The sequence below is a fragment of the Homalodisca vitripennis genome, chromosome 2 (genome assembly GCF_021130785.1).
Source record: "Homalodisca vitripennis isolate AUS2020 chromosome 2, UT_GWSS_2.1, whole genome shotgun sequence".
Lineage (NCBI taxonomy): Eukaryota > Metazoa > Arthropoda > Insecta > Hemiptera > Cicadellidae > Homalodisca > Homalodisca vitripennis.
In genome coordinates this window covers 20212931-20240006 of record NC_060208.1, presented here as the reverse complement: position 1 = coordinate 20240006, position 27076 = coordinate 20212931, and the positions used below count along the sequence as shown (strand labels likewise).

Below are 27076 nucleotides of genomic sequence, written 5' to 3'. Positions count from 1 at the left end.
CCGAGATTTGCAAAGTACACGCGGGGTTGTTAAAGGAGTGAGAGAATGTTTCCTCAAATTACTTTCCAGTTGATAGCCGAAGTGGCCACTTTTATGAAGCTCAAAGTCTAGTTGCAACTTGCAGTTGAAATTTTGAATTGGAAACTGGGAAAACCTTTCAACTAGTGCCCGTGGTATTGAATCACTCTTCTGTTGCTTGATTCTGAAACAGAAGATTTAAGTGTGTTGGCATTTTCATTCTACCTGAGCTATGACAAATCAGTTTCACGGTATGCTACATGTGGTGCTGTATTTTGAAAAGTCCGTCTAAGATTTGTTTTGAAGTGTGAAACATAACAGACTAAAAGCGAGCTGTTCTTTTCTTAAATAAACGGCAAAAAGCCTTATCTTCAGAGGGCGTCATATCTACCTTTAATTGTAACACATTAGCTTTAATCTTGCATTTAAATTTGTCTCAACAATAGCTATTATCATAAATCGAGAACCAAGTTGAATTTAAAAGTAACTTTTAATAGTTGCGTGTGATCACGGAAACCTGATTATCATTAGTTCAAAATTTTCAAATTACCTTCTGAAACTGAATCTACACGGTCTTAATGGAATTTTTAATTCGCCGATGACAAGTTTTGGACAGTTAAATCCTTTTCTAAAAATAGAGAATGTTTATGTGGAAGTGCGTTGTATTATTTTTAACCATCTCATAAGGTACACAAGGTGAATATTTCTTTCAATCTTTTAGATCCAAAAGGTGTGCATTTTACTCCGAAAATGTAGATTTATGTAAATACCATTTATGGTGGAGACGCATAGACCTGGGATAGGAACAGATATAGAAATTCCTTTCACTGTCTATTAATAATATCTGGTATGCTTTGAGCAATCTCCAGATAAGGGAAACTAGGGATGCCCACTTTATAGTTTTTGGGTCTTTTTGGGTTTTTGGCGTTATGAATTAGGATAGATTTAGAAGATAGGGATAGTCCTATCTCCTAATAATATCACTGCTCTCTAAAATGCCTAGAAATTTATATCCTTTTGAATGAAAGTTGTGAAGTATTACTGTTGGAGTCTATAAGGTTCTGGATTCGGAAAAGTGAGACATTTCTAGTCGGAGTTTAGAAAAGAGGATTAAAAAAAAGGAGAAGGCCAATCCCCTTTTATGCCTTGCTCTGCCCGTCTTCATGGGTCACTGGCCTGTGCGAGAATCTTATCAAGCACAATAAGGGGAAGAGTCGATACAGTTCAAGGTCGATGGTACTGATAAAAAATGCAACGGTCACACACAGGATTCGAACCCTCGCTATCAGACTGAACGTCCAACGTCTCAGACCGTTCGGCCATCGGCACTCATATAATTCTCTTGACACCCTCACTGGTTGGCGATATGGCGGGTTGCAAAATTATAGTTTTTGCAGTCTCTTCATTTTTATCTCTGGAAAATATCTAGGATTATATCTCCTTTACAAATAAGTAATTGGGTAATCTACCTGGAGTCTGTGAGCTTCTGGATTGTGTCCAGCGGAACTGTTGAAGACGGATTTCAGAAATGGGGATTCCTTCAATAAATTTTAGTGGTTTAACGCGATGGTGAGCTGCAGAAATAGGACTTTTCAAATCTCTTAATTGTGACCTCTGTAGTGCATAACTATATTACATCGTTCTTGTAAAAATGTCCAATGACAATCGCTTTACAGTTCAGAAACTTTAAGATTTTTTGGAGTAATACAGAAAGGAATCATTGAAATCAAAATCATTGAAATAAAACAAAGAGATTTCTCCTAATGGCTGTCATCAACCATTATCAGCCCAAGATTCCTTTTTAGTGTATAGCTAATAAAGCACCGTCAAGGATTTAATCTTCAAGATCATGTAGTTTGTTAATGACCGTCACGTCTTACTGGTAATGTGGTACAGGCAGAACGAAATGTACAGAACAAACGCGTACTGAAAAGAGTCTGGAATCATTAACGGAGTAAGGTGCGGCGGCGCTTCGTGGAATAAACAAGATGGCAACTGAAATAAACCGAGAGAAACACAGTTTGACACTGACCAGATCCTAGGACCGAGTGCAGAACTGTCTGTCAGTTTATAAACATCTCAAGGAATATAAACCGCTAAGCGAACGTGGAAGATGCGCTTCTTCCTAAACACACAATACATTGCACTTAAAATGTTTCGGTTTATTGTTTTCATTTTGTACAACTAATTTTGCATTGTTAGTTCTGCTGCTAATGCGACCTCTGGAAATAACACACTTTCGCTTACTTTGTAGAAAGTTGACATTCAATACATGTATACTTTAATCTCTTCATAGACAGTTGAAACGCGTTTATAACGTGTTTAATTCCTAAAAGGTTCTTTAAAGCTCTTTTATTCTCCGTAAGCCCTTTAATATTAGCAAATTTTTAAAGGCCTCGAAGAACCGTTCCCATGAAGTGGGATGTCCCAGTGATCTGAACGGACTTTGGATCTGAGCTAGAGATAGTTCAAGTTCAAATCCTGTCTGTGATCGTAGTATTTTTTATCAGTACCATAGACCTTGTACTGTATTGACTCTCCCTCTGGTTCTGTTTTGATAAAGACCTCACACAGACCAGTGGCCCATGAAGGTGCCAGAATAAGGCTTAAAGGAGATCGGTTTCTTCTTAGGAATTCAGGAATTCACTACTGAAACGGCATGCTACAACCAGAACATCTAATTTGGGATCACTATTATAATATGGATAACCGACGGCTGGAACCTATAGATTCTCTGTTCATACTAATGGTTTTCTAAGTAAATATTTCTATAAAAACTAAGAATGAACTGTAATTCAACAACCTAAAAAGTTAAAAAGACATGTATACTCTCTGGATACTTGTCAAGTGCAGTAATATCATTTCCGAGAGTCGCGAATATACGTATACAGCTATCCCACATTCGCTCTCTGGATTCTTGTCAGGTGCAGTAGTAATGTATCCGAGAGTCTTGAAAATATATATAGCTGTCCCACATTAGCTCTCTGGATACTTGCCAGGTGCAGTAGTATTATCATCGAAAATCGCGAATATTAGTATATAGCTGGGTTACTTTAGCTCTCTGGATTCTTGTCAGGTGCAGTAGTAATGTATCCGAGAATCTCGAATATATATATATATATAAGTGTCCCACATTAGCTCTCTGGATACTTGCCAGGTGCAGTAGTATTATCTCCGAAAATCGCGAATATTAGTATATAGCTGGGTTACTTTAGCTCTCTGGATTCTTGTCAGGTGCAGTAGTAATGTATCCGAGAATCTCGAATATATATATATATAAGTGTCCCACATTAGCTCTCTGGATACTTGCCAGGTGCAGTAGTATTATCTCCGAAAATCGAGAATATTAGTATATAGCTGGGTTACTTTAGCTCTCTGGATTCTTGTCAGGTGCAGTAGTAGTAATGTATCCGAGAATCTCGAATATATATATAGGTGTCCCACATTAGCTCTCTGGATACTTGCCAGGTGCAGTAGTATCATCATCGAAAATCGCGAATATAATTATATAGTTCTCCCATATTAGCTGTCTGGATACTTGCCAGTTGCAGTAGTATTATCTCCGAAAATCGCGAATATAAGTATATAGCTGTCCCACATTAGCTCTCTAGATACTTGCCAGGTGCAGTAGTATTATCTCCGAAAATCGCGAATATAAGTATATAGCTGTCCCTCATTAGCTCTCTAGATACTTGCCAGGTGCAGTAGTATTATCTCCGAAAATCGCGAATATAAGTATATAGCTGTCCCACATTAGCTCTCTGGATACTTGCCAGGTGCAGTAATATGATCTCCGAGAATCTCGAATATAAGTATATAGCTGTCCCTCATTAGCTCTCTGGATACTTGCCTGGTGCAGTAGTATTATCTCCGAAAATCGAGAATATAAGTATATAGCTGTCCCACATTAGCTGTCTGGATACTTGCCAGGTGCAGTAGTATTATCTCCGAAAATCGAGAATATAAGTATATAGCTGTCCCACATTAGCTGTCTGGATACTTGCCAGGTGCAGTAGTATTATCTCCGAAAATCGAGAATATAAGTATGTAGCTGTCCCACATTAGCTGTCTGGATACTTGCCAGGTGCAGTAGTATTATCTCCGAAAATCGAGAATATAAGTATATAGCTGTCCCACATTAGCTGTCTGGATACTTGCCAGGTGCAGTAGTATTATCTCCGAAAATCGAGAATATAAGTATATAGCTGTCCCACATTAGCTGTCTGGATACTTGCCAGGTGCAGTAATATGATCTCCGAGAATCTCGAATATAAGTATATAGCTGTCCCTCATTAGCTCTCTGGATACTTGCCTGGTGCAGTAGTATTATCTCCGAAAATCGAGAATATAAGTATATAGCTGTCCCACATTAGCTGTCTGGATACTTGCCAGGTGCAGTAGTATTATCTCCGAAAATCGAGAATATAAGTATATAGCTGTCCCACATTAGCTGTCTGGATACTTGCCAGGTGCAGTAGTATTATCTCCGAAAATCGAGAATATAACTATGTAGCTGTCCCACATTAGCTGTCTGGATACTTGCCAGGTGCAGTAGTATTATCTCCGAAAATCGAGAATATAAGTATATAGCTGTCCCACATTAGCTGTCTGGATACTTGCCAGGTGCAGTAGTATTATCTCCGAAAATCGAGAATATAAGTATATAGCTGTCCCACATTAGCTGTCTGGATACTTGCCAGGTGCAGTAGTATTATCTCCGAAAATCGAGAATACAAGTATATAGCTGGGTTACTTTAGTTCTCTGGATACTTGCCAGGTGCAGTAGTATTAACTCAGAGAATCGCGAATATAAGTATGTAGCTAGGTTACATTAGCTCTCTGGATACTTGCCAGGTGCAGTAGTATTATCATCCGAAAATCGCTAATATAAGTATATAGTTTTCCCACATTAGCTGTCTGGATTCTTGCCAGGTGCGGTAGTATTATATCCGAAAATCGAGAATATAAGTATATAGCTGTCCCACTTTAGCTGTCTGGATACTTGCCAGGTGCAGTAGTATTATCTCCGAAAATCGAGAATACAAGTATATAGCTGGGTTACTTTAGTTCTCTGGATACTTGCCAGGTGCAGTAGTATTAACTCAGAGAATCGCGAATATAAGTATGTAGCTAGGTTACATTAGCTCTCTGGATACTTGCCAGTTGCAATAGTATTATCTACGAAAATCGCGAATATAAGTATATTGCTGGGTTACTTTAGCTCTCTGGATACTTGCCAGGTGCAGTAGTATTAACTCAGAGAATCGCGAATATAAGTATGTAGCTAGGTTACATTAGCTCTCTGGATACTTGCCAGGTGCAGTAGTATTAACTCAGAGAATCGCGAATATAAGTATGTAGTTAGGTTACATTAGCTCTCTGGATACTTGCCAGGTGCAGTAGTATTAACTCAGAGAATCGCGAATATAAGTATGTAGCTAGGTTACATTAGCTCTCTGGATACTTGCCAGGTGCAGTAGTATTAACTCAGAGAATCGCGAAAGCTAGGTTACATTAGCTCTTTGGATACTTGCCAGTTGCAATAGTATTAGCTCCGAAAATCGCGAATATAAGTATACAGCTGTCCCGCATTAGCTCTCTGGATACTTGCCAGGTGCAGTAATATGATCTCCGAGAATCTCGAATGTAGCGAGTGAAATTTTGAAATTTTCTAGGAAAATTTTGAAAATGTAACTTAGGACTCGTATTATGGTAGACAACATGGAAAAAGAATTAATATTCCAGGAACCGAAAGTCAATGTCCATTGTATAACCAGACAACCTGGCTTTTCTTGAAATCGACAGAGGGATTTCGTTTCTGGCTAAGGACATCGATTGTAAGCCAGGCTGATTTAGGCGGAGGTCGGAATGGGTCGGTATCAAAAGGGTTAAAGACGGGAAAAGATCGTGTTTTTCTCAGGACATATCCATATCTTCCTTAGCTTGACAAACTTAATACCAACCTTCACGCGCATAATTAATTTTAAATCAGCGTTAAATACAGGCTAATTGGCTGAAAGTGACGACTTTTAATCTTTTTATCTAGTTTTCTGGTGCTGAAATAAATATTATATTTATCTGACGGTTTAAGTTTGTGATAAACTAAGAAAAAAGTAATGTGAGAAGATATTTTCGTTTTCGTTTTCGATCTCTGCTAACAATCGAGTTATTTCTTAAGGAGGAGATTCTCTCTATTTGTGTACTTATACAATGCACCCCCCCCCTCCCCGGCTCCTACACTATAAGTGAATATTTATAACTGTGCCATGAATGGATTTTGGGCTGTAGCACAATCGCCTTTCTAACACCTTGTTAATATGATTTCGGCGTTCAACCATTCATTCTGAGTATCGCCAATTCCGTGCACGTAATACGATGTGCAACGTGCAGTTGGATACTTGACCATCCTCTCTGTTTACAATGCCTCCTACAAATGGCTGCAGATGAATTCTAAAGGGATCCCACGGCTCGGTATCGGAGTTGCTGAATATTTATGAATGTTTTGGTAGGCGCTGCACCGGTCAGGCACTTGTGAGTCTGTAGAGGTGTGACATATGCTTGTCATAAGTGTCCATGCGCATGTAAGTGGAGACCATTACCATGGGAATCGTCCGGGCGACCTTGCCCGCCGCCAAAACATCTCCGTGGAGCGCCTGGTCGCGGTCACTCCTTGGTTCTTAGTCACCGAGGATCTTATCGTAGCCGGTCGTTGGTGGTTTTGGGAGTGTACAGACCTCCAAGTGTACGATGTGGTTTATTCACTAATTAATTTCCTGTCCAAAATATTAACAACGTAACAAAGAGGCTGTGGAATAGACGATGTTAACCTTGAATTGTCTAGATAAAGTCTTGTAAGAAGCAAACGTCTTAGTCTTATGATGTAGTTTTATTTCAAAAACACCGTCCAGGAATACATAAGGGAGTTTTCGGGGGCTCTAAGACCATCTTAGTCCACATATACACCAATGTGCACCCTAAATGTAAAAGTAAAGTAAAGGTGTCTCATTTTACCAGGCAAAGTTAGGACTAAGAAGCCCGCTCTAACACTTAACCTGGGGACCAACGGTTTAAAGGTGACTTCCGAACCACTAACGGCCGGGCAGAAGGGCTGCTTGCAAGAACAGGATCGCTCAGTGGCCACCCATCCAAGCAGCTGCCACGCTCGACGTTTGATTGATTCGGTTATCTAGCGATAACCGTTGTACCCACCACACTACGCCATTGGAAACACACAACTACACTGATTCAAACACGTTGTGGCCACAATTATAGGGCAAACAATTGATTTGCTTTTGATATCTTTGGGTATAATGGCTGGAATATCCATTTTATACATTTATTTGCCAAGGATTCTTGGACGATGTGCTTTCCTCTGAGTCGTTGGAAGATGAGTTTAATACCTTCGTATTAGTCCAAAATACTATATGAATCTTTTCTTCTTTTTCTTAAAAAAAAAAAAAAATAGAGGCCGATCCCCTTTTAAGCCTTATTCTGTCCGCCCTCATGGGCCACTGGCCTGTGCGAGGATCTTATCAAACAGAATAAGGGGGAGAGTCGATACAGTACAAGGTCAATAGGTACTGATAAAAAGTGCAATGGTCACAGACAGGATTTGAACCTGCGTTATCTCTAACACAGACCCAAAGTCCAACGACTTAGACCGCTCGGCCATCGGCACTCCCAATCTGACATGCTACTTTGTTCAAAAATGGAACTAAGGATAATTTAATTAAAATTATTATCATAGTTGTCATTAATATGCTATGTGAAATTACTGTAAATTGCTAGTGACCGTTTTCCAATGAAGTGTTTTTTATGGCAATAACATATTCTGATTCCGATTTTTATTAGCCGCCAACCCGCCAACTTAACGGAAAAGTACCTTATCTTGCGTAAGGTTTAATTTTGACTGTTAGTTTTGTAGGTTTATTCTTCCGTTTTCAAATTAGAACGTTCTTGAACCTAAATACTTTGCTCTTATGACTCAATTTATTCGAAAAGCACTCAACTTGGGATGAATATAAATCCTCGCCCACACGCGAGGTTATTTGCCCTAACTTTGTCTGGTAAATAAGACATTCTTTGACTTTCAATTTTGAATTTGATGTATCTGGAAGAACAATATCTAGTGTCAAGTATTTTTCTCCCTCATTTGCCTATAGGAAGACATCCGTTTCTTTGACAACTGCGGTTGTTATAATCATATCCCCGTTTTATTCTCAATATTTAGCATAATGGTCTCAAGATTTATATAATTAATCTCCGTAGTCTTCTCATGGTTTCCAAACACACATACACAACTGGGGTTTTGATAACTATCCCTTCGCTACCATAACATGGTTGTACTGAAAACTACAGGCTTTATGATTATACATCCGCTGACTTCCTCATTGCTTTACTCACTCCAGAGGTTTTGATCATTACCATTCCATTGTGTTAACAGGAAATGTACTCACTACAGAGCTTTTATAATAATCACTTTCCGTAATTTTCCCACAAGATTTCATGGAAGATTAACCTTGGCAAAACACAAACCGAAGGTCTAAGGTACCGAAATTGGGGGGTCTCTCTCTTTTCCTTCAACTTCTACTGTATAGTACGGATTTTTCAAGATTAGTTGCAATCAAACTTTTTACATTGTACCATCTTATTGGAATATATAACTTAACTTAAAAACAAAACACTCCAATAATGATTGAATTTGATTTTTGTGACGCCTTTCGCGTTCAAGGAACACATGTGGGTCTGATTATGTGTTCCTTGAACACTAAAGGAGTAACAAAAATCAAATTCAATCATTACTGGAGTGTTTGTTTTTAAATGAAGTAACAAACATTTTGTATCTTCTTTTGTTCTTTGTGCATGTAAATTTTCTACCATACACTTTTATATGCCTAAAATCCTTTGAAAACAAATTCGTTTAGTCGTCCTAATCACATGTCGATTGTAGTCGTATGATACCGTAGTAGATTTAAATAAAAATCCCACAATTTAAACATAAATATAACTGACAAAGTGTAAGTTTTAATAGTTACTTAGTTAATAATGAACTAAATATAACAGGATTTCGGACATTTGCCATCATTATATGTTACAAAAGATATAATACTCCGTAATATATAACGATGGGAAATGTCCGAAATCCTGTTATCCTTTTAAACCTTCCAAACTTTAAACAAAGAATTAAATATAGTTAGTATTTTTAACATAGTACCATATTTGGTACTCACCACACTGAAAAAATCTGACTGATATTTATTTGTGTTTTTAAGCAATAAATAGATTAAGTGTTTTTTTAGAATGGTGTTTCTTATAAAAAACACATGTTTAAGCTTTTTATGACTTTAGCAAGTAATTTTATGTTTCAGTTATGTGACAGTTGCCAGCACTTTGCTTTGTTTATTTTTCAGCTGAAGGGATTTGTTGGTTATGTGTATTTGTTGACAATGCACTAGTGCAACTTAAAAATGGGTCATTTCTAGGCTAACAACAGACAAGTGTAAATATTTCATTGTGTCCTCATGAGTTTGTATACTTATCTACACCTATACTGATGTATGGTTCAACGTTGTATAATAAAAATGTTGATATTAGATTTTCTTAAATGAATTTTGAGTACATATTTATTTAGCCCAACACTTTTATTGTAAATAATTATTGGATATTCTCATTTTTTCGTTATTTTTGCTTCTAATACAACACAGGAGATACAAATATTTTCTTCACTCGCAGGCCATGAGTACCATTTCTGGTACTCGTGTTCAGCCACAGGCCATGAGTACCAAATATGGTACTCAATTAAAAAATTGTTATTTTTTTAAAATTGTCACTAAATTTACTTTCTTGCAGTTAATAATGTATGAAAAAAACCAGTTTATACAAATTACATTAGTACCAAAATTGTGGCCTCAGGGCAAAGACATCCAAAACGGGAATGGCAGTCAACCTGTTAATAACTACCAAATGTTATAGTTATTAGTGTGTTTTCAGTTACTTTGATTATTGCAGCTACTCAAACCAAACGATGCATTTTGTGCATATCAACTTTCTTAATTCGAAGTGGGTTTTTAAGTTACCAAATTTTGAGTGTACTCCTGAATAGTAGCCCACATGTTTTTTTTATATAACACAAGTTTTCCGGTTCACAATGTTAAAAAATTATGAAACATTTAGGACTTGTTGTAGAGAGCAACATATTCAATAAAAAGATGTTAAACTGAAACTGCCAATAAACTTATCTACTTATACAGGTGACTGGAGCTATCTGTCTTGATTGGCTCCGCAACGATCAACTTAACCAGTGATCAATAAGGTTTCTTTATCACAGACTGAAATGTTTTGATAATTTCATGTTTTATTCATTGTATTTTTTTTCTTGATTGTCTCTTTGATTCTTGGATGCTAACAATGGGAATGGGCACATATACGGAGAAAATAATATTATAGAATATGGCCCCTTTAAACAAGCTAGACATTTTACTAAGCGCATCACCTTATTATTGAATAAATAAATCATGTCTAACAGAGAGGTACGAGTCACTTCAAATAGAGAATAGATTACCACTGACACAAAACCACCAGACAGCTACAAGACAAAAAATGCAATAGAAGTCGACCAATCCAATTGCGCTTGCAAACGTTTCTGTCTATTACTCAAACAAGAAAAATAAACCTTATAAATAATCATGAAGTAACACCAGCAATGAAGTTAGCGTCAAATTGTCCAAAAGCTGGCAACCTGTGATAAAGAACGTGATTGCTGTTATTCATACTGGTCGTTGATTGGTCAAGGTTCAGTAAATCACGCCCCCTTTTACTCACCTGTACAGACGGAAATGTATTATTGCTAGTTTCGGTTTAGCACCCATTAAACCGATGATAGCTCGCCACAGCCTGGCCGACATCTTACAAATCGTATTAGTGTATAAGTCTCGACGTGGTGTGAACCGTAAAATTTAGATATTAAGAACTGAAATATTTTTATTTTATTTTGGAATTAGTATAATGTGTTTTTGATACTTTTGCCATTTTATATTAAAATCATGAAGTTAATACCGTAAAAACTTTGTTGATTGTTGGATTAACAATTACCAGAAGTTGCCTCAATTCCAGTGTTCCTTCAACTTCGATTTAAACGAGTTGTTTTACCCATTTACCAAACTTACATCTAAGCTAACTAAGAATCAAGATCAGCAAGATTCCTCACTGTACTTGCATAGTCCTCATAGAATAAAATATTAAGCCAGAGAAGTAGATAGATGTACGCTGATGGCATGACCACTGAGAAGTGGTTACACAATTCCAAAAGACTTTGGGTCTCATTGGTGTCCAAAAGTTAAACTAATGACATCCAGAAATGTTTGAAGGACATCACGGTGAGGCTGTTCCAGATTGAATAGTGGCCCCACCATCCATAAATGTTTCAAGAACATCATGGTGAGGCTGTTCCTGATGGAATAATGGCCCCACCATCCAGAAATGTTCCAAGAACATCATGGTGAGGCTGTTCCTGATGAAATAGTGGCCCAACCATCCATCCAGAAATATTTCAAGAACATCACGGTGAGGCTGTTCCTGATGGAATAGTGGCCCCATTATCCAGAAATGTTTCAAGAACATCATGGTGAGGCTGTTCCTGATGAAATAGTGGCCCAACCATCCAGAAATATTTTCAAGAACATCACGGTGAGGCTGTTCCTGATGGAATAGTGGCCTCACTATCCAGAAATTTTTCAAGAACATCACAGCGAGGCTGTTCCTGATGGAATAGTGGCCCCACCATCCAGAAATGTTTCAAGAACATCACAGCGAGGCTGTTCCTGATGGAATAGTGGCCCCACTATCCAGAAATGTTTCAAGAACATCACAGCGAGGCTGTTCCTGATGGAATAGTGGCCCCACTATCCAGAAATGTTTCAAGAACATCACAGCGAGGCTGTTCCTGATGGAATAGTGGCCCCACTATCCAGAAATGTTTCAAGAACATCATGGTGAGGCTGTTCTTGATGGAATGGTGGCTCCAGTGGATCCAAGAATTAAAACACAAAGAGAAGTCGACTACAAGAAGGTGCCAGACAGCCTGGCGCGTACAGAACGGTGTGGCGCGGCTTGGCGGGAAGGGATGGCTTGGCGGTCACAGTAGATTGATTATCCACGCCCGCACCTGCGTCACTCAGCTGATCTTCTTGACAGCTGCTGAGAAGCCACGTCCGTCGGTCTTCGCCCTCACGACCTTCTCGGTCAAGGTTTGGTCCCTGAGTAACGGCAACACTGTACAAGATCGTCGTTGTTTGTGTAGGCTACCGTGGTTGTGGATCAAGAAGAGAGGATTTTGGATAAATAGTAATAACGCAGAGGTTGTTAGGTGCTAGTAAAAGTTTGGTCTGTGCCATCTCAATCAGCGTTTGGTATAGCCTTACAAAAAATGGCAACAACAGAGAAAAGCAATGAAATAAAATTTCTTCAGTTTTAATAAAATTAATAATTTCTTGATGCTATAATGAAAAACGACTGATCTAAAATTTATATTGTACTGGAAATGTACATAGACATCCTATCTTATTCTAATCCTATTTTGAAAATTTCCCGGGCTACGCCCCGCTGGCCTCTATAGGTGTGAATATTCCATAAGAAATTAATTCCATAAATGGATAGAGCCTGTTGAAATTTATTCAACTGTTATACATAAACATAATATGACAACGCTATCATATGTTTAGTTAATTTAAGTACCACTTTAAATTTCTTTACATTTGTAATTTTGAAAGCATAGTGTATAAGCTTAAAAGTAACTACACTTCTTATTTCAACATTGTCTGCAATCGCTGTTGAGAACTGAGGTTATTGAGATAATAAAATTGGAACTTTAGCAAATAAGTATGCAGTGCTTGATCAGTACTACAGATTTTAAGACAAGTTGTTTCTTGGACAGATTTAGGCTTCTCAGACCTACGTATGTATACATTTCCTTGATCGGCCCAACAAAGCGAACTCAACAAGCGAAAAGCCTAATAAAGTAGTAATTCGAAATTTCACTCAAAACCTACAGATCTTAATCGTAAACATTAAAAATATGTATACACAAAATATGTACATAGAGCCTCATAATTTATTAAATTGTTAGTACATTGACTGAAGAGCTGAGGATTCTAACTTTAGAATTTCTCTACAGTGGCCTAAAATAATTCGATTGTTACCGAAATCGTTGGAACTATTTATTCAAACATCATTAAACACTGAAAAGACATTTGAGTTATGTTACAGGTATGTTTAAAATAGTTTAACTCCGACTTCACAGTCCCAAAAAACTGCTCTTTAAATCTTAAATACATACTGGATCAGGCGATTGAAGTCTCTATCAATGACTTTTCGTTTATCTCAGAAGTGTTTAGAACGTCATTTAAAAACAACATGTCCCCATAGGGTGTCCCTGTTTTTCAGAACCGAATCGAGTGTGAAGCCGCGGGTAACTGCCAGTAATTTGATAATAAGATATTTGCGATTATAAAGGTAACTATAAGACTCTCATTCTGGTGTTAAGTTTGAGTCAGTATGACTCACATGGTCAGGACCTTGAGGTCGAAACGTGAGTTCTTGTCCAGGGTGGAGTCACCTCAAGAAGTCGTGGTCTAGCCTCGAACCTAACGTTCCATATTTGTCAAACAGGCCATCTAGTGTCTATACTCTTTAACACATTCAGTGTGAAACTCGAATTTGCGTCATGTGAAGCTGAAGCAAATGTGGTCCACGCATTTGGCGTTTTGGGCGGGAAATTTGCTTCCCGAAAAGTTTCAACGTTATCATTTAGTCTGGGTCAACAGCTGACCTCGATTAGTTTGGTGTGTTGTCTGGGACATTATCCTGCACGTGTCGTTTTCATGTAGGACGTTTCTTAGTTTTACGCCATAAGTAATATAAAGAACTGCTAACCGCGTGATCCAAATCGATTTAGGAATTAGTGAAATGGATGGAGGGGTACTACATACTTTTGTCAGTCACGTGACAATAAGAATAAGAACCGCTAACCGCATGATTCAAATCATTGAACAATTAGTGAAATCTATGGAGGGGTACTACATACTTTTGTCAGACACGTGACTATAAGAATAAGAACCGCTAACCGCATGATCCAAATCATTTAAAATTAGTGAAACCAATGGAGGGGCACTACACACTTTTGTCAGACACGTGAAGAAATGCTTCATACCTCGGAGAGTGTTTCAACGTTTATCATAAGAATTAAATTTAGATTAAAGTTCGTGTATTTATGATGATACATATACTGCTAGAACACAAACTTGATTTTATTCAGTGCGTATGTTTAGGACTTGATACGCTTTAACTCATCACTGACCAAAAGAAAATTGTCGGATAAAACACCAATTGGCGTTACCCGCATATTGTATTCACCACGGAGCTATATGCTAATGTCGCCAAACGGCGTCATTTATTATTTTTTGATACTAAATAGTCATAGAATGTACAAAAATATACCAAACTAAATAGTTTCAAGCAGCAATACCCAACCAATAAAATGACTTTAATACGGTAGTCAATCTGACACCTACAGGACAGTGACAACCTCAGGAGTCTGGACAGCTCCAGTACTGGACTGGACCTGGAGTAGCTTTCTCCAGGCAGCGCGACTAGCGCGGTGTGGCGTGGGCGGGGAGAAGGCAGATTTATAGCATAACGACCCTGACCCTACCAGCGGTCGGGCAGCCAGCATTCTCTGGTAGTCAATTAGTCAGCAAGGGCTGCAACAGGCTACAGTGTATCCTGCAATATCTCCCGGCATTCTTCTCTTTAGCGTCTATGTTTTACGGCACACAGTCTTTTACAAACTTTGAAAGACGGGTTATGCCACTGCTCCTGTAGGAAAATGAAGAGTTTCTAATTTTAAATTGGAGACATAATGGTAATAAAAACATTAAAGCTGTGTCACCAATAAAAATTGAAATGTATAACCACTAGTTCACCTAGTTACTATTGTATTGCACAGGTTAGGTCTACTCTGTCTGTGTACGTTTCCTCCATAAAAAACCAATCGTTATCAAGGCAAATATGGATAAGGTACCCGTCCTCTCAGTAGAAAAGTTCATTAGCTACATCAGTCCAAAGTTCCAAGGTGTGCAACCAGGGCGCATGGGTATATGTTATTATTACGCAATCATCCCTAAATTATGAGGAAAGATCTGTTTTGTTTGTTTTCTCGCTAAGACCTACCTTCTATTTTTACTACAACTTGACCTGAAAGTAGTCTTAATCTTGTCTCGTAGTGTATACTTATTTATCTGACATTTGAAATTTGTCACTTCTGGAGTTTTTTCTGAGCATTGACAGAGTTCCACGTGAAAGTTTAATTGAAATACACCGATCAGTGTTTATAATGGTTTACCTTTATCTATAAGAAAGGAAACAAGGTTAAAAAGTTGAAATTTAAATTCAATTAAGGATAAGTACGGTAGGTATTTTTATGTAATATAACATCAAACCATTATATATGGGGTTCCACAAGGTTCCGTCCTACTTCTGTTACTTTTTATGTCACTTGGAAGGTTGGAATTTTACAATAAAATATAGTCTCCGAAATTGGAAACAAACATAAAACATCCTCAGTAAATTAGAATCAACAGCTTAAGTATTATGGAATTTAATTGTAAAATTCAACCTTAGACAAGCAATATAATAACTGCTCACACATGTTGTCTAAAAATGTCCTTAACACCTGCATTTCCATTAGGAGAGCTATAAAGTTTACATAGAGCCATAGAGGTACAATTTTCCCTCTGAGCATCAGTCTCCCTCGAAAGTTATCGTTTTAAACGCAATTTACGAAGAATAAACTACAAATACCATGCCATGTTATTTACTGTAATAACTGAATACTAATCACCATCGTACGCATGCGAAGGCCCAACGGACTCTTCTTAAAATCGTTGTCTGTGTGTCCGTCCAGCTGTGTGATAGGTCCTTGATAGAAATGTCTCAGAGATTTGAAAGTCAAGGAAAAACTCTTAATTTGGAGTCACAAGGTGAAAGGGATAAGAATTACGAAGGGCACTAAGTCCGGGATAGGTTACAGTCAGTTCGGTAAAGACTTCTGTTAGGTTCTATCAAGTCTTTTGTATCGGTTTATTCAATTGCATAAACGAAAGTTATAAATGTTAGGTTTTTAACAACCCGGCGCCAAGAAAAGAGCAAATCGAAACTATTTTATACAGACCGAATTATACGAAATCTATATGTGCTTGACGGAGTAAATAAAATTTAAATTTTTGCAGTGAATTTCCGCTCCAAAACTCTTGCCTCTCAACTAAATAAAACAGTAAAAATACAGTATTTTACTCATTAAAAACGGTCATATGTGCGTGCGTATGTGCGCGCTTTTGGCTTGTTAAGCAATAACTTTCTCACTATTTTAATGCAAAATAACTGCTCAGTTTATTACGTATAATGCGCATTTCATACGTGTTAAGAATGAACCAGCTTTGAGTCAGCCTCTCTAGTCAAAGCAGGCAGGGGGTGACACGACCTTAATGTCCAGGCTAGCAAGAACCTTTGACTCTTAGAGATCCCCAGTAACTCCCAACAGTCATCTCCCGCAGTAGACTAGAACTATCGAACTACCCCTGCCCTTGCAACCCAGAATATCGACATTTACTGTTAGTGATGTGTCGCTCCTGGACATCCATAAGGCTGCCCAGATTTAAGTGACACATCGGTTTTTGATGTGCCCAGTGTGAGTTTAACTGGAAGGTATAAACCAGCCAGAAGTGAACCCTCCTGGGGAGAAAATATGAAATTCCGCTACGTGTCGCATAAAATGCTTGGTATGCATTTATTCACACCTTGTGGCAACTCAATCAACGGGTTTATAATGCCAGCGTGATAATGTTCGCACTTAACAGGTAACATTATACAGAACACATTAACGGATTCTTGCACGTCAACTATTTTTTGCACCGTTTCTTGCAGCATTCTTGGGTGCGAAGTAGCCAATCGCTGCACGGGAATGTCGCCCGTCAAGTTGCCATATTGAGAGGACGATTAATGTTAGTCAGTCCCACACCATTATTAGTCCTATTTATCAAGATTTTGCGGAAGAGATATGCGAAAACGCCGGTCTGGACTACACAGTAATGTCCTTTGATCAATAGACATGATTCAAGTGCTGTTGTCTTTTCATAAACTTTTGGACTGATCTTGAAATTCACTTGCACAAAATTAAACAGGTGAACAATTTCCACTAATGTTGCGTTAACTATCTTACCTACGGCTGCCAAAAAGCAGTACAATCATCACAGAAACTAAAAAAAAAAAACAATTGGAAAAAGCACGATCCAGTGGCCAGTCCTAGTACTCCAAAACATTCTGTTGACTGATCATAGATCTTAAAACGAGTGAAACGGCTAGTATATTCTTTGAGAGTCCTAAACAACATACATAAATTACATAACAACCTACGACATCTTTGAAGCGAAATTTTTATTGATGTAAATTGATGTAAAAATAACTCCCTTCATTACGTCTTCCTTCTTCTTTCATCTCTTCGTTGATAATCTTCTTTAAATATTCCACGAGCTTTCAAACTTTGATGTTGTTAATTTACAACCTTTACAGTTTGGTATTTGTTTTAAATGTCATCCTTATTACTTTCATACTGCCAATGTTTCATCTTGTCCAACCTAATTCGATACTGCACTGGTAGACCTATCTTCTCCGTTGACTTGGATAATCTTCTTTAAATCTTTCATGAGCTTTTAAACTTTGATGTTGTTAATTTACAACCTTTAAAGTTTGGTATTTGTTTTAAATGTCATCCTTATTACTTTCATACTGCCAATGTTTCATCTTGTCCAACCTAATTCGATACTGCACTGGTAGACCTATCTTCTCCGTTGACTTGGATAATCTTCTTTAAATCTTTCATGAGCTTTTAAACTTTGATGTTGTTAATTTACAACCTTTACAGTTTGGTATTTATTGTGAATTTCGTCTTTATTACTTTTTATACTGCCAATGTTACACATTGTTAACCTAATTTTGATAAGACCTATCGTCTCCGTTGACCTGGTTGAACTTTTACAGTGGGTGTCGCCTTCGGTTCCACCCATTTTGGTATTCTCCAGTTCCTATCTTGAGATCAGACGTATCCAAGTCCATATTATTAAAGGCTAGAGAAGCGGATGATAGGTTTAGATAATGGTGCACAACGTGAAGACCAACAGTCAAGGAAAACAGTTGAACCCATAAGGATTCCAGTATTGACTATAATGGTGACCTCTTGAAATCAAATTTGCAATACCAAATTCCATCCCTTTACCACGCAAGGGTACAACTGACCTTAATAAAACGTATTCGTTTGAAACCTTTTCAACAATAAAGAAATTCAAATGCGCTTACAGTAGATGGCGAGTAGATAAAAATCCACCGTCACGGACATAGTTCAGGACCGTTTTTCCACGCCACGATTATTTATGTCAAAGCATGAATTTGAAGGTCGAGTAGTTGTCGATGAAAGTGGGTGCGTACATGCATTTGTAACTTTGATGAGTAATGAAGTTTTTTATATCAGTAGCACTTAAAACATTTGCATTCCTTTAATAATTCACGGATTGGTCACGGATTGGTCACGGTTTTTTACTTGGTGGAGTGACGTCAGGAAAACTGAGATCGTAGAATCACTCAGACGGCTCCTCAAGAGGTAGCACTGGCTCTCATCATGTTTAGTTGAATTGAAGATAGGTGGAAAGCTTAAATAATTATTATCCCCGATCATTGCAAGAATGATCCGAATCGGTTGTGGAGCACAATTCTTGGGATAGAAATGCTCTTGCTTGGGACAGTGGTAAAGAAGACCTGTTTATCAAGAGCCAGTAGAGCACTTCGGTGAGTGGGTATGATAAGGAAAAATCCACCAACCTTGAGAACTTTCTTGCCCTTGTAATGATGCTGCCATGTTATTCAGTTTCTCCACATTCTAATCAGCTGACTACCTACTAGAATACGAACTATGAATTTATACAACCAGCGGGAGTGTTGTGCACGTAATACCAACTAGGTTGTAACTGAATCTATGGCTGTTGTACGGTGTCATAATACTGTATGCTGTGGGGCAACGCGGCGGTTTCGTCCGATGCTGTCTGGACTATGGCAAAAAAGTCGACGGCCTATGTATTATTGGCTGGGGTTCCTTTGATGGGGTTCATACAAGGTTTGCATTCTGCTGTCGTTCATGTTGGGTTTTTGGTTTAATTTCTTGACTGTTTTGGAGAATTATGTCACTGTTCACAGCGCGATCCGATAGTTAGACCTAGCAATTACCAGGAGGAGAACAATCTGTATTAATAGCCAATTCTGTTAAAAGGGTTCTAGTTATTAAGATCAGTAAAGAAATCTTATTTGGATTTGATCTTGACAGTTTTGTGAAGCAGGTATTGATGGTTAGATCAAGGAACTACCAGGTGGTTAAGTGTTCCTAGTTATTAACTTCAGTGAAGAGGTCTGATTTGGATTTGATCATGTCAGTTCTATGAGGCAGATACTGATAATTAAACCTAGGAACTACCAGGCGGAATTGTGTCTTATTATGAGCCAATTCCGTTAGTGGTCTTAGTTATTAACCTCAGTGAAGAGGTCTGATTTGGATTTGATTGTGACAGTTCTCTAAGGCAGATACTTTTGATTTTCTAGACTGAAAAAGCAGACAATTAACGCTGCGGGACGTTTCTTGGCCAAGTCTCATTCCACGTTTGGGGGTTAGACAATTTAAAAGCGTCCATTTTTGTAAATACTCTGATGACTTCCTATCTGTATCTAATGCTTTTGTCATCCTTTTTCTGTTCGATTCCGATTATGTTGTTGGCAACATTATATATGAATCTTTGCTAGGCTTTCAATACAGCAGCCAGTGTTTGCTATTTCCAATAGTTGGTTATAATATATACAAAATCATTTCCAAAAACTGAGATATCATGCCATGGATATTGAGCTTACGGAGATCAAGAACGATATTACAACCTCAACATTTCTAGGAATTTTGATATCGCTGTTTCAGCATCATCAGGTATTACAAATCCATGTTAGCATTGTCTTCAGGTTATTGTGGAAATCTTCTAAAGCTCGTCCCTGCCTTTGTAGTTTTGGGGGCAGGAGTTGAATACGGGGACTCGGATCCGCCGCCCCCGCCCTCGGCCGCCGTCAACACCGCCTCTGCCACCAATTATCCACATCCTCAGTCAGCTTCCAATTTAGATGAGGCCGAGATACTCGGGGACTTCCGTTCTCCACTATTTGTCTCTCAGATAATTGGTGGATATTTTGCATTCACTTGCGTGGGCCGGCTGATGCAGCTCTATTTTGGTTCGTCGTTGGGCGGCACTTTTATTTTACGAGGATCTGGTGGGACGCCGGATCTGGTCGGGGATCGGCCGCACCGCTCAGTCGCCAGGATGGAGTTTCACTCAGGAGGCGTTTACACGTGCAATGTAACGATGGTAGAGGACTATTACTGTCCTGCACTTTAATGGCAGACTGCGATGTTGTTTGTGACGGACAGGTTATTATTTGCGCCTTGCTGTGTTGTTTGGCTAGTATCGTTTTGCCCTAATGGAACATCACAAGCATAGTAGATCTTTCAAGATAAAACGAGAGCCATTAAAACTACAAATAGTATTTTACTGTTTGGTAAGATGCGGTAAGATCTGGTTACTAAGCCGGAATAAATGTTTACCCCCATTACACAGTCAATAAAAAATATCTTTCGTTGATTTTATTTCAATGATATAGTCCACCGTGTCGATATATACATGTCAAGAACTAAATTAGGTAGAAGTCATCAAACTCATATTAATAAACGTACATTTAATTTTTATTTATATAATGTCTTTGGATTTTATTACTTGATGTGTTACAGCTCCCTATCATAACTTATCTTCAGTTTTTCTAGATTTCCAATTGATTGCATCAGGCGTCAACAGCAATACAATTTTATTGAAAGTCAATAGCAACCCAAGGCTAGTCCCTCACAGTTCTTTTCAGGTAAGATCCAACATTTACCATTGAATGATGTTTGCTTTGGGCCTGACAACATTATCGTGGTGAGGTAATTAAAATTCACTGTAGATTATTTATTAGTTCTCAGAATGTATTTTTAATTCCTGTAGGTAAATGTGGGAGAAAAGTAGGTTGACACTAGATATTGTTCTTTCAGGTACATCAAATTCAAAAGTGAAAGTCAAAGAATGTCTTACTTACCAGACGCAGTTAGGGCTAAGAAGCCCTCTGTAACACTTAACCTGGGGACCAACGGTTTAAAGGTGACTTCCGAACCACCACCAACGGCCGGGCAGGCGGGCTGCTTGCAAGGACAGGATCGCTCAGCGGCCACCCGTCCAAGCAGCAGCCACGCTCGATGTTGTTTGATTCAGTTGCTTGATTTTGCGATAACTGCCGTACCCGCTGCAATGCGCCATTGGCAGTACAGTGTTTGGCATACATCCTACTTTCCTCAGAACGTTTGTTCTTTACTTAGAGTCTCCTCTGTTTCAGATGTGGTTCTGCGGAGTTCTCCTGTTACTAGGGGCATGTCAGGCCGCGGATCCCGACCATACCGGCCTGGTGGCCTCTCCTGCCCTGCTCCTGGGACCGGACATGCCTCTCACCCTCCCTCTCAAGTTCTGGGCCAACTCCCGCAAGTCCGCCCTGAAGCCGCGCCGCCGCGACCTCCACGAGCCCACCCTTCTCACGCTCCTGGGGCAGGACTACGACCCTAAGTGGATGCGATCTGCGAGGCATGCCACCAAAACGGTAAGTAGAAATACGTCATGCACGGATAAAGTTCAAGGAGGGTCAAACGATCCTATAGGGCACATGTTATTTTTTAAATATTCAGTAGAGCTGAAATTTCCTTCTTTTCTTTTTTTTTGTTTTATCTCGCGAGTGAAACACTTTCTTTACAAACAAAATTTCATTTTGTTTTAAACCTGCTGGCTTTGGTATAAATTAAATGGTATATATTTTATTATGTTATACGTTTTTGTTAATTATAAATCATCAAATCAAATTTCTAAAACATATTGATAAATAAAGTCATTGCGATTTGTTAAAAAATATTTTTTCTTGCCTAATTTATTTTTTTATATTGCAATATATGTTTTTGAGTTCTCAATAGCCTTTTCAACATTCTCGACACGCATTCTATAGGACATTATCATAGTTACTACAATCTGATGCCCAGGTACCCCTAGCTTTTCTAAAATTTAAAACCTAGTCAACATTTCCAAATTAGGCTATTAGAAGATTCATCGCATTTGTGTGCCTTGAAGAAGACACCTTGACACATTTTTGAGGTTTTAACCTAAATACAGAATTAATATCCTCCATACCTATCAAGAAAAGGATTTTGTGCTTTGTGAGATTATGTGGTTGCACTGTGACAGCGTCCAAAAACTTCCACGCCTTTTAGAACCTTTTGGGCATAGCTCGTAACCATGATATTTTTGGATGCATAAAAGTAAATAGCCCATATTGCACTCTAAAAATTCTTTAAACTGTCAGTGTTTCGAGTTATAGTAAATTTATTATCTTGAATATCACTGCTCATTGATAAATTCAACCTGTGCGACCATCTATGTATTCAAACGCCTTCAGACTGAGCTGTGAATAATAAACAAAAATGTCAGCTGCATTTCAACTAGTAAGGAGGTTATCCTGCTCATTGAATGAATTACTATGAGCAAAACTTTGAAATGAAGTATTAAAACAAATAACACCTGGAAATACGCGCTCCACAATCCTGAAAATCCCCTGACATACCTTTCTAAATTCGCTGATAACTTGGTGAATAATAAACATACAATTATAAAATTACAATGTAATTAAAGCTGAAGATGCCCAGAATACTATAAGTGAAACAGTCATGGATTTTTTTTAAACTTATTCACTGCCCGACCTCCCAGTAATGAAAGATCGGTCTTGAATGCTGGGAGGGAAGAGAAGGGTGTTAATTGTTGGTGGAGGGGCAACTTTTATTTATTACCAATCCTAACTTTCATTAATAAATATCCGTAAAATTTCTTTTTGTGGTAACGAATAATAACATATTACGTTATTATTAAAATTAGAATAATGTAATGAGGAAGATAATTACAGATAAAAACAAGATAATAAGTGGTTCAAATTCAGTGTCCCATTTTGCACTACTTCAAAAGATTGAATCCCAGTTAGGTCGGGTTATCAACACCGGTTTGATGGTGGATCTCTTTTAGTGAGACTTCCAGATCGAAATGGTCAAATTAGAGAACAAGTCAGTTCGTACTTTTCTTTGAGCGTTATTACCAGTAGAAGAAGGTTTTGTATCCTCCAGAATTAGTTTTTATACAATACTGAGGTTCTGAAGGAGACTTAAAAATAACATTTCATAAGAGGGCAATGGAATTGAAAACGGCACCATTAATGGCACCATGACGTATAGATTAATACGGACATTTTGGTAGTTCAAATTAGGCACTACCAATGATCAATAAATTGATCAATCAATCAATTTTTATTTCGAAGACATGATTTACATGTATAGTAACAGTCAATTCGAGTTCAGAGCTAAAATGTTGTACATTCTTACCACATCAGGAACACACTCAGACATACAATTCAACATTCATATGCATCCTTCATCCATTTGCCAATTTTCCACCTACAGCGCCGAAGTCAATCTCCTAATTGGGTGATCTCCCAGTCATGTGCCAAAAACTCGGTAACATTATAAAATGCTTGTGTCGCTAAAAAGCGTTTCAAACGAGTTTTTAGCACATTGGGTGTCGCAGCATTCTTTATCAAAATTTTCCAGCTTGTTGATGAAATGAAGACCTGCCTGTGAGGGCAATGTTCATAAACTACCATTTTGTGTTTACCAGTCTGGTAGTTTCCTCTGCCTCCGGTTTTATACGAATGAATGTCTTGGCCAGTCCTCATGGCACATTTAGACATACGGAACAGAGTTGTTTCAAAAATGTAGAAACTTGGCAAAGTCAACAGCCGAAATTTTTTGAAGATTACTTTACAAGGCTGTCTGAAATTCAAATGATCAATTATTCAAATAGTTTCCTTCCACAATTTTAGCACTCCAATTAACTGGTTGTTTGCACAGGCACCCCACAATACCACTAATTGGGGGTACTATGGATTGGAGGTACTTCAATCTATAGTATGCCGTCATCAGAATCTGAGTTGGGCAATACTTGGCTAAAGACTTCTAGAAATGCCTGAGGATAATGATATAACAAGTAGCAACATTGCAATCATACACAAGAGAGTATTAACGTAATTTAGTCGTACGGATGTCCCCACTTTTGAAAGGTTAGGTATTGATGAACATCTTATCCCCTGTGATCAGTATGTTTTAGAAATTTTATAAACTGAGTTGCCATTTTCCAGGACACGGAGGAAGAGCCTGAGCGGAAGACGGTGCGTGCTCTGAGGGCCCTCCTCAACAACTCGACGTCTGGGAGTACGGACCAACTGTTGCTTCCAGAGGGTCTTCCTCAAGAGTACCGCGAGATGGTCAAGTCCTGGCTGGTCAGCAGGGCGACCTGCCCCATCCGCTTCGTCTGGAACGACTTGGGAGCCTACTTCTGGCCGAGGTGGCTGCGCAGAGGCGAGTGCGCAGAGGATGCCACCTGTTCTTGGCCCCCAGGCATGCGTTGTGTGCCGGGAGTCGCGAGGAACTTGAATGTCCTCAGGTGGCACTGCAGGTAAATAACAATGCAGTCGTGAATAACAATACATCTCTTTGCTGTAGAATTCGTTGATCCTTGTTGGTGATTAACTTGAAGTAATTTACCCATGTTCAAAGCCACCTCTGTCTTCCAAAAATTGATGAAAACAAGTGTCCCACCTAAATATGTGCCACGAAATGAGTGATTTGATAGCTCTTCTTATTTCTGATAATTATTGTAAAATGGCTTGAAAACTAGGTGAAAAATGCCCTGTTATTGAAATCTGTGCCAAGTTCTAAACACACTGTTTCAAATTTGTCCAATTACGTAGATTGGATTTTCAAAATAAATTATGCATGGGATCAGTAATGTGGTAATCTGGGTTTGACCTTGTGAATCACCTGTGGTAGTAGTTGAATACTGATTACTGACTGAATGATATAAACTTTTAACTTTCAGTTCCTTCCTTACTGATTACTGATTACTGACTGAATGATCTAAACATTTGACTTTCAGTTGCTTCTTTATTATTACTGATTACTGACTGAATGATCTAAACTTTTGACTCTCAGTTGCTTCTTCATTATTACTTATTACTAACTGAACGGTCTAAACATTTACCTTTCAGTTGCTTCTTCATTATTAATGTCCATCCCTATCTCCTTCTTCCATGTGTTTCCTAACTAAACAGCGTTTACTAACCTTTCTGTAACTTCTTTTAAGGCTGAGGAAGAACGCCCACGGAAGACGAAAGAAGAGTGAGAACAATGTCTGGGCAACGGCGACCACGGAGCGACAGAAATCTTCCCAGGAGGCCAACGCAAAGCGGAAGAAGAGGAAGAAGTACCGTTGCCTGTGGATAAAGGTGCCGTACCCAGTGCCAGAAGACTGCATGTGTTCTTGTTCTTGAACTGAAGAACACTTTCTTGCAGATAGAACTCATTGATGATTCTCAAATCAGACAGTTCCAAGTGCTACGTGAAACTTATGCCCTGGCGCGAAAATTAAATTAGAGCATGAATGATTATAGATTTAAGCTTAAGCAACTATATGTTTGCTTTGAAAACCATGCTACACAGCTTATTCTAACACGTAGTGTTGTGATGTGTAATTGGATAGGTAGTGAATATTTTGAAATAAATAAACCGAATTTTTTTAATTGTTATTTTTGTTTATATTTAAGGGGATAAATTATCTAAAATATGCAGTAAAAAAATAATCTCACACGAATAAACTAAAATTATAACATACTTAGCCTTTAAAAGTGTTATCATGCAGAATATTGTACCGTTACGATAACATAGTATCTGTAATACTCATACTATAAAACTCAAAGTTGCCGGAGAATCCATAACAAAAAACCAATCATCATAGTCTTTCTAAGAAATTTAGGCTTTACAAAGCAGTTTATTGTAAAAAAAATCCTCTGCACAGGTTAACTGGTGAATTTTTTTACAAAATGTTTCTTTGTCAGTAATGCATTTCCATAAAACTAACTTTTTTGTTTGAAGTCTTTTTTCTCGTATATTTATTTTTCTATAACTACCAATTTTTTATAACACTTCTTATATTGCTAATAGACTGTTTTACATGGCACAATTTACTTAGCAGTTTTATAAAAAGGCCCCTAAAATATAGTTTTCCCCGAGAAGCTTATCACAAAAATAAATTAATCTATCACAAAAATAAGTCGCATAATCAAGTAACTCGCAAGGCACATTTATAAAGTTGCAGTTACCCTGGTCCTTACTACATATATTTTTGTGTGAAATACAATAAATATTTTATATTAATCTAGGAAATTCCTTATAGTTTCAATTAATTATTAAAATAAAAATATTATTTTTAACATTAATGCAAGAAAAAAATAAAGAAGAAAAATTATTTAATGTATTAAATTTAGGTTAATGTTTTGCTTGAAAGTATTTTTGAATATTAATATATTTTTGTTATTTTAGAAGTAAGGTATGAGCAAACGCACAATATTGTCTCAGTTTTTAATTTTAACAAAAATAATGTTTGTTACATAAAGCGTTGGGATTTTTGAGCAAAATTCTATATTTAATTTTGCATGTACATAGTAGTGAAAATATCCAATTAAAATTCAGCTGGATTTTAAATTTTTTGTCAGATGCAGCTTAAAGTAATAAGTTCTCTGCAAAATCAAACCACGTTTAAGTAAAACGTGGTCTGTAAGTCATAGTAATAGTCGTTTAACCTATTTCATTGCTACATATCTAACTAAAGCCTAAATGAATCCATGTAAATAGTTATATGAAGTTACAGTTATCGTGTTTAGTTAAAGTTATGAATGTATTTACTGGATCGTGTTGCTGTACATA

General features: G+C 37.8%; 1 protein-coding gene across 1 annotated transcript in view; it reads left to right on the top strand.

Moving 5' to 3' along the window:
- LOC124353634 (noggin-like) overlaps nt 1-26184 on the top strand; it is a 41378-nt gene extending 15194 nt beyond the window's left edge. Inside the window, exons 2-4 of the mRNA XM_046803565.1 lie at nt 21571-21828; nt 24454-24770; nt 25458-26184. Coding sequence (XP_046659521.1) covers nt 21571-21828; nt 24454-24770; nt 25458-25644 — 762 coding nt within the window. The 3' untranslated portion in view covers nt 25645-26184. The remainder of the gene's footprint in view (nt 1-21570; nt 21829-24453; nt 24771-25457) is intronic.
- The last annotated feature ends 892 nt before the right edge of the window (nt 26185-27076 follow it).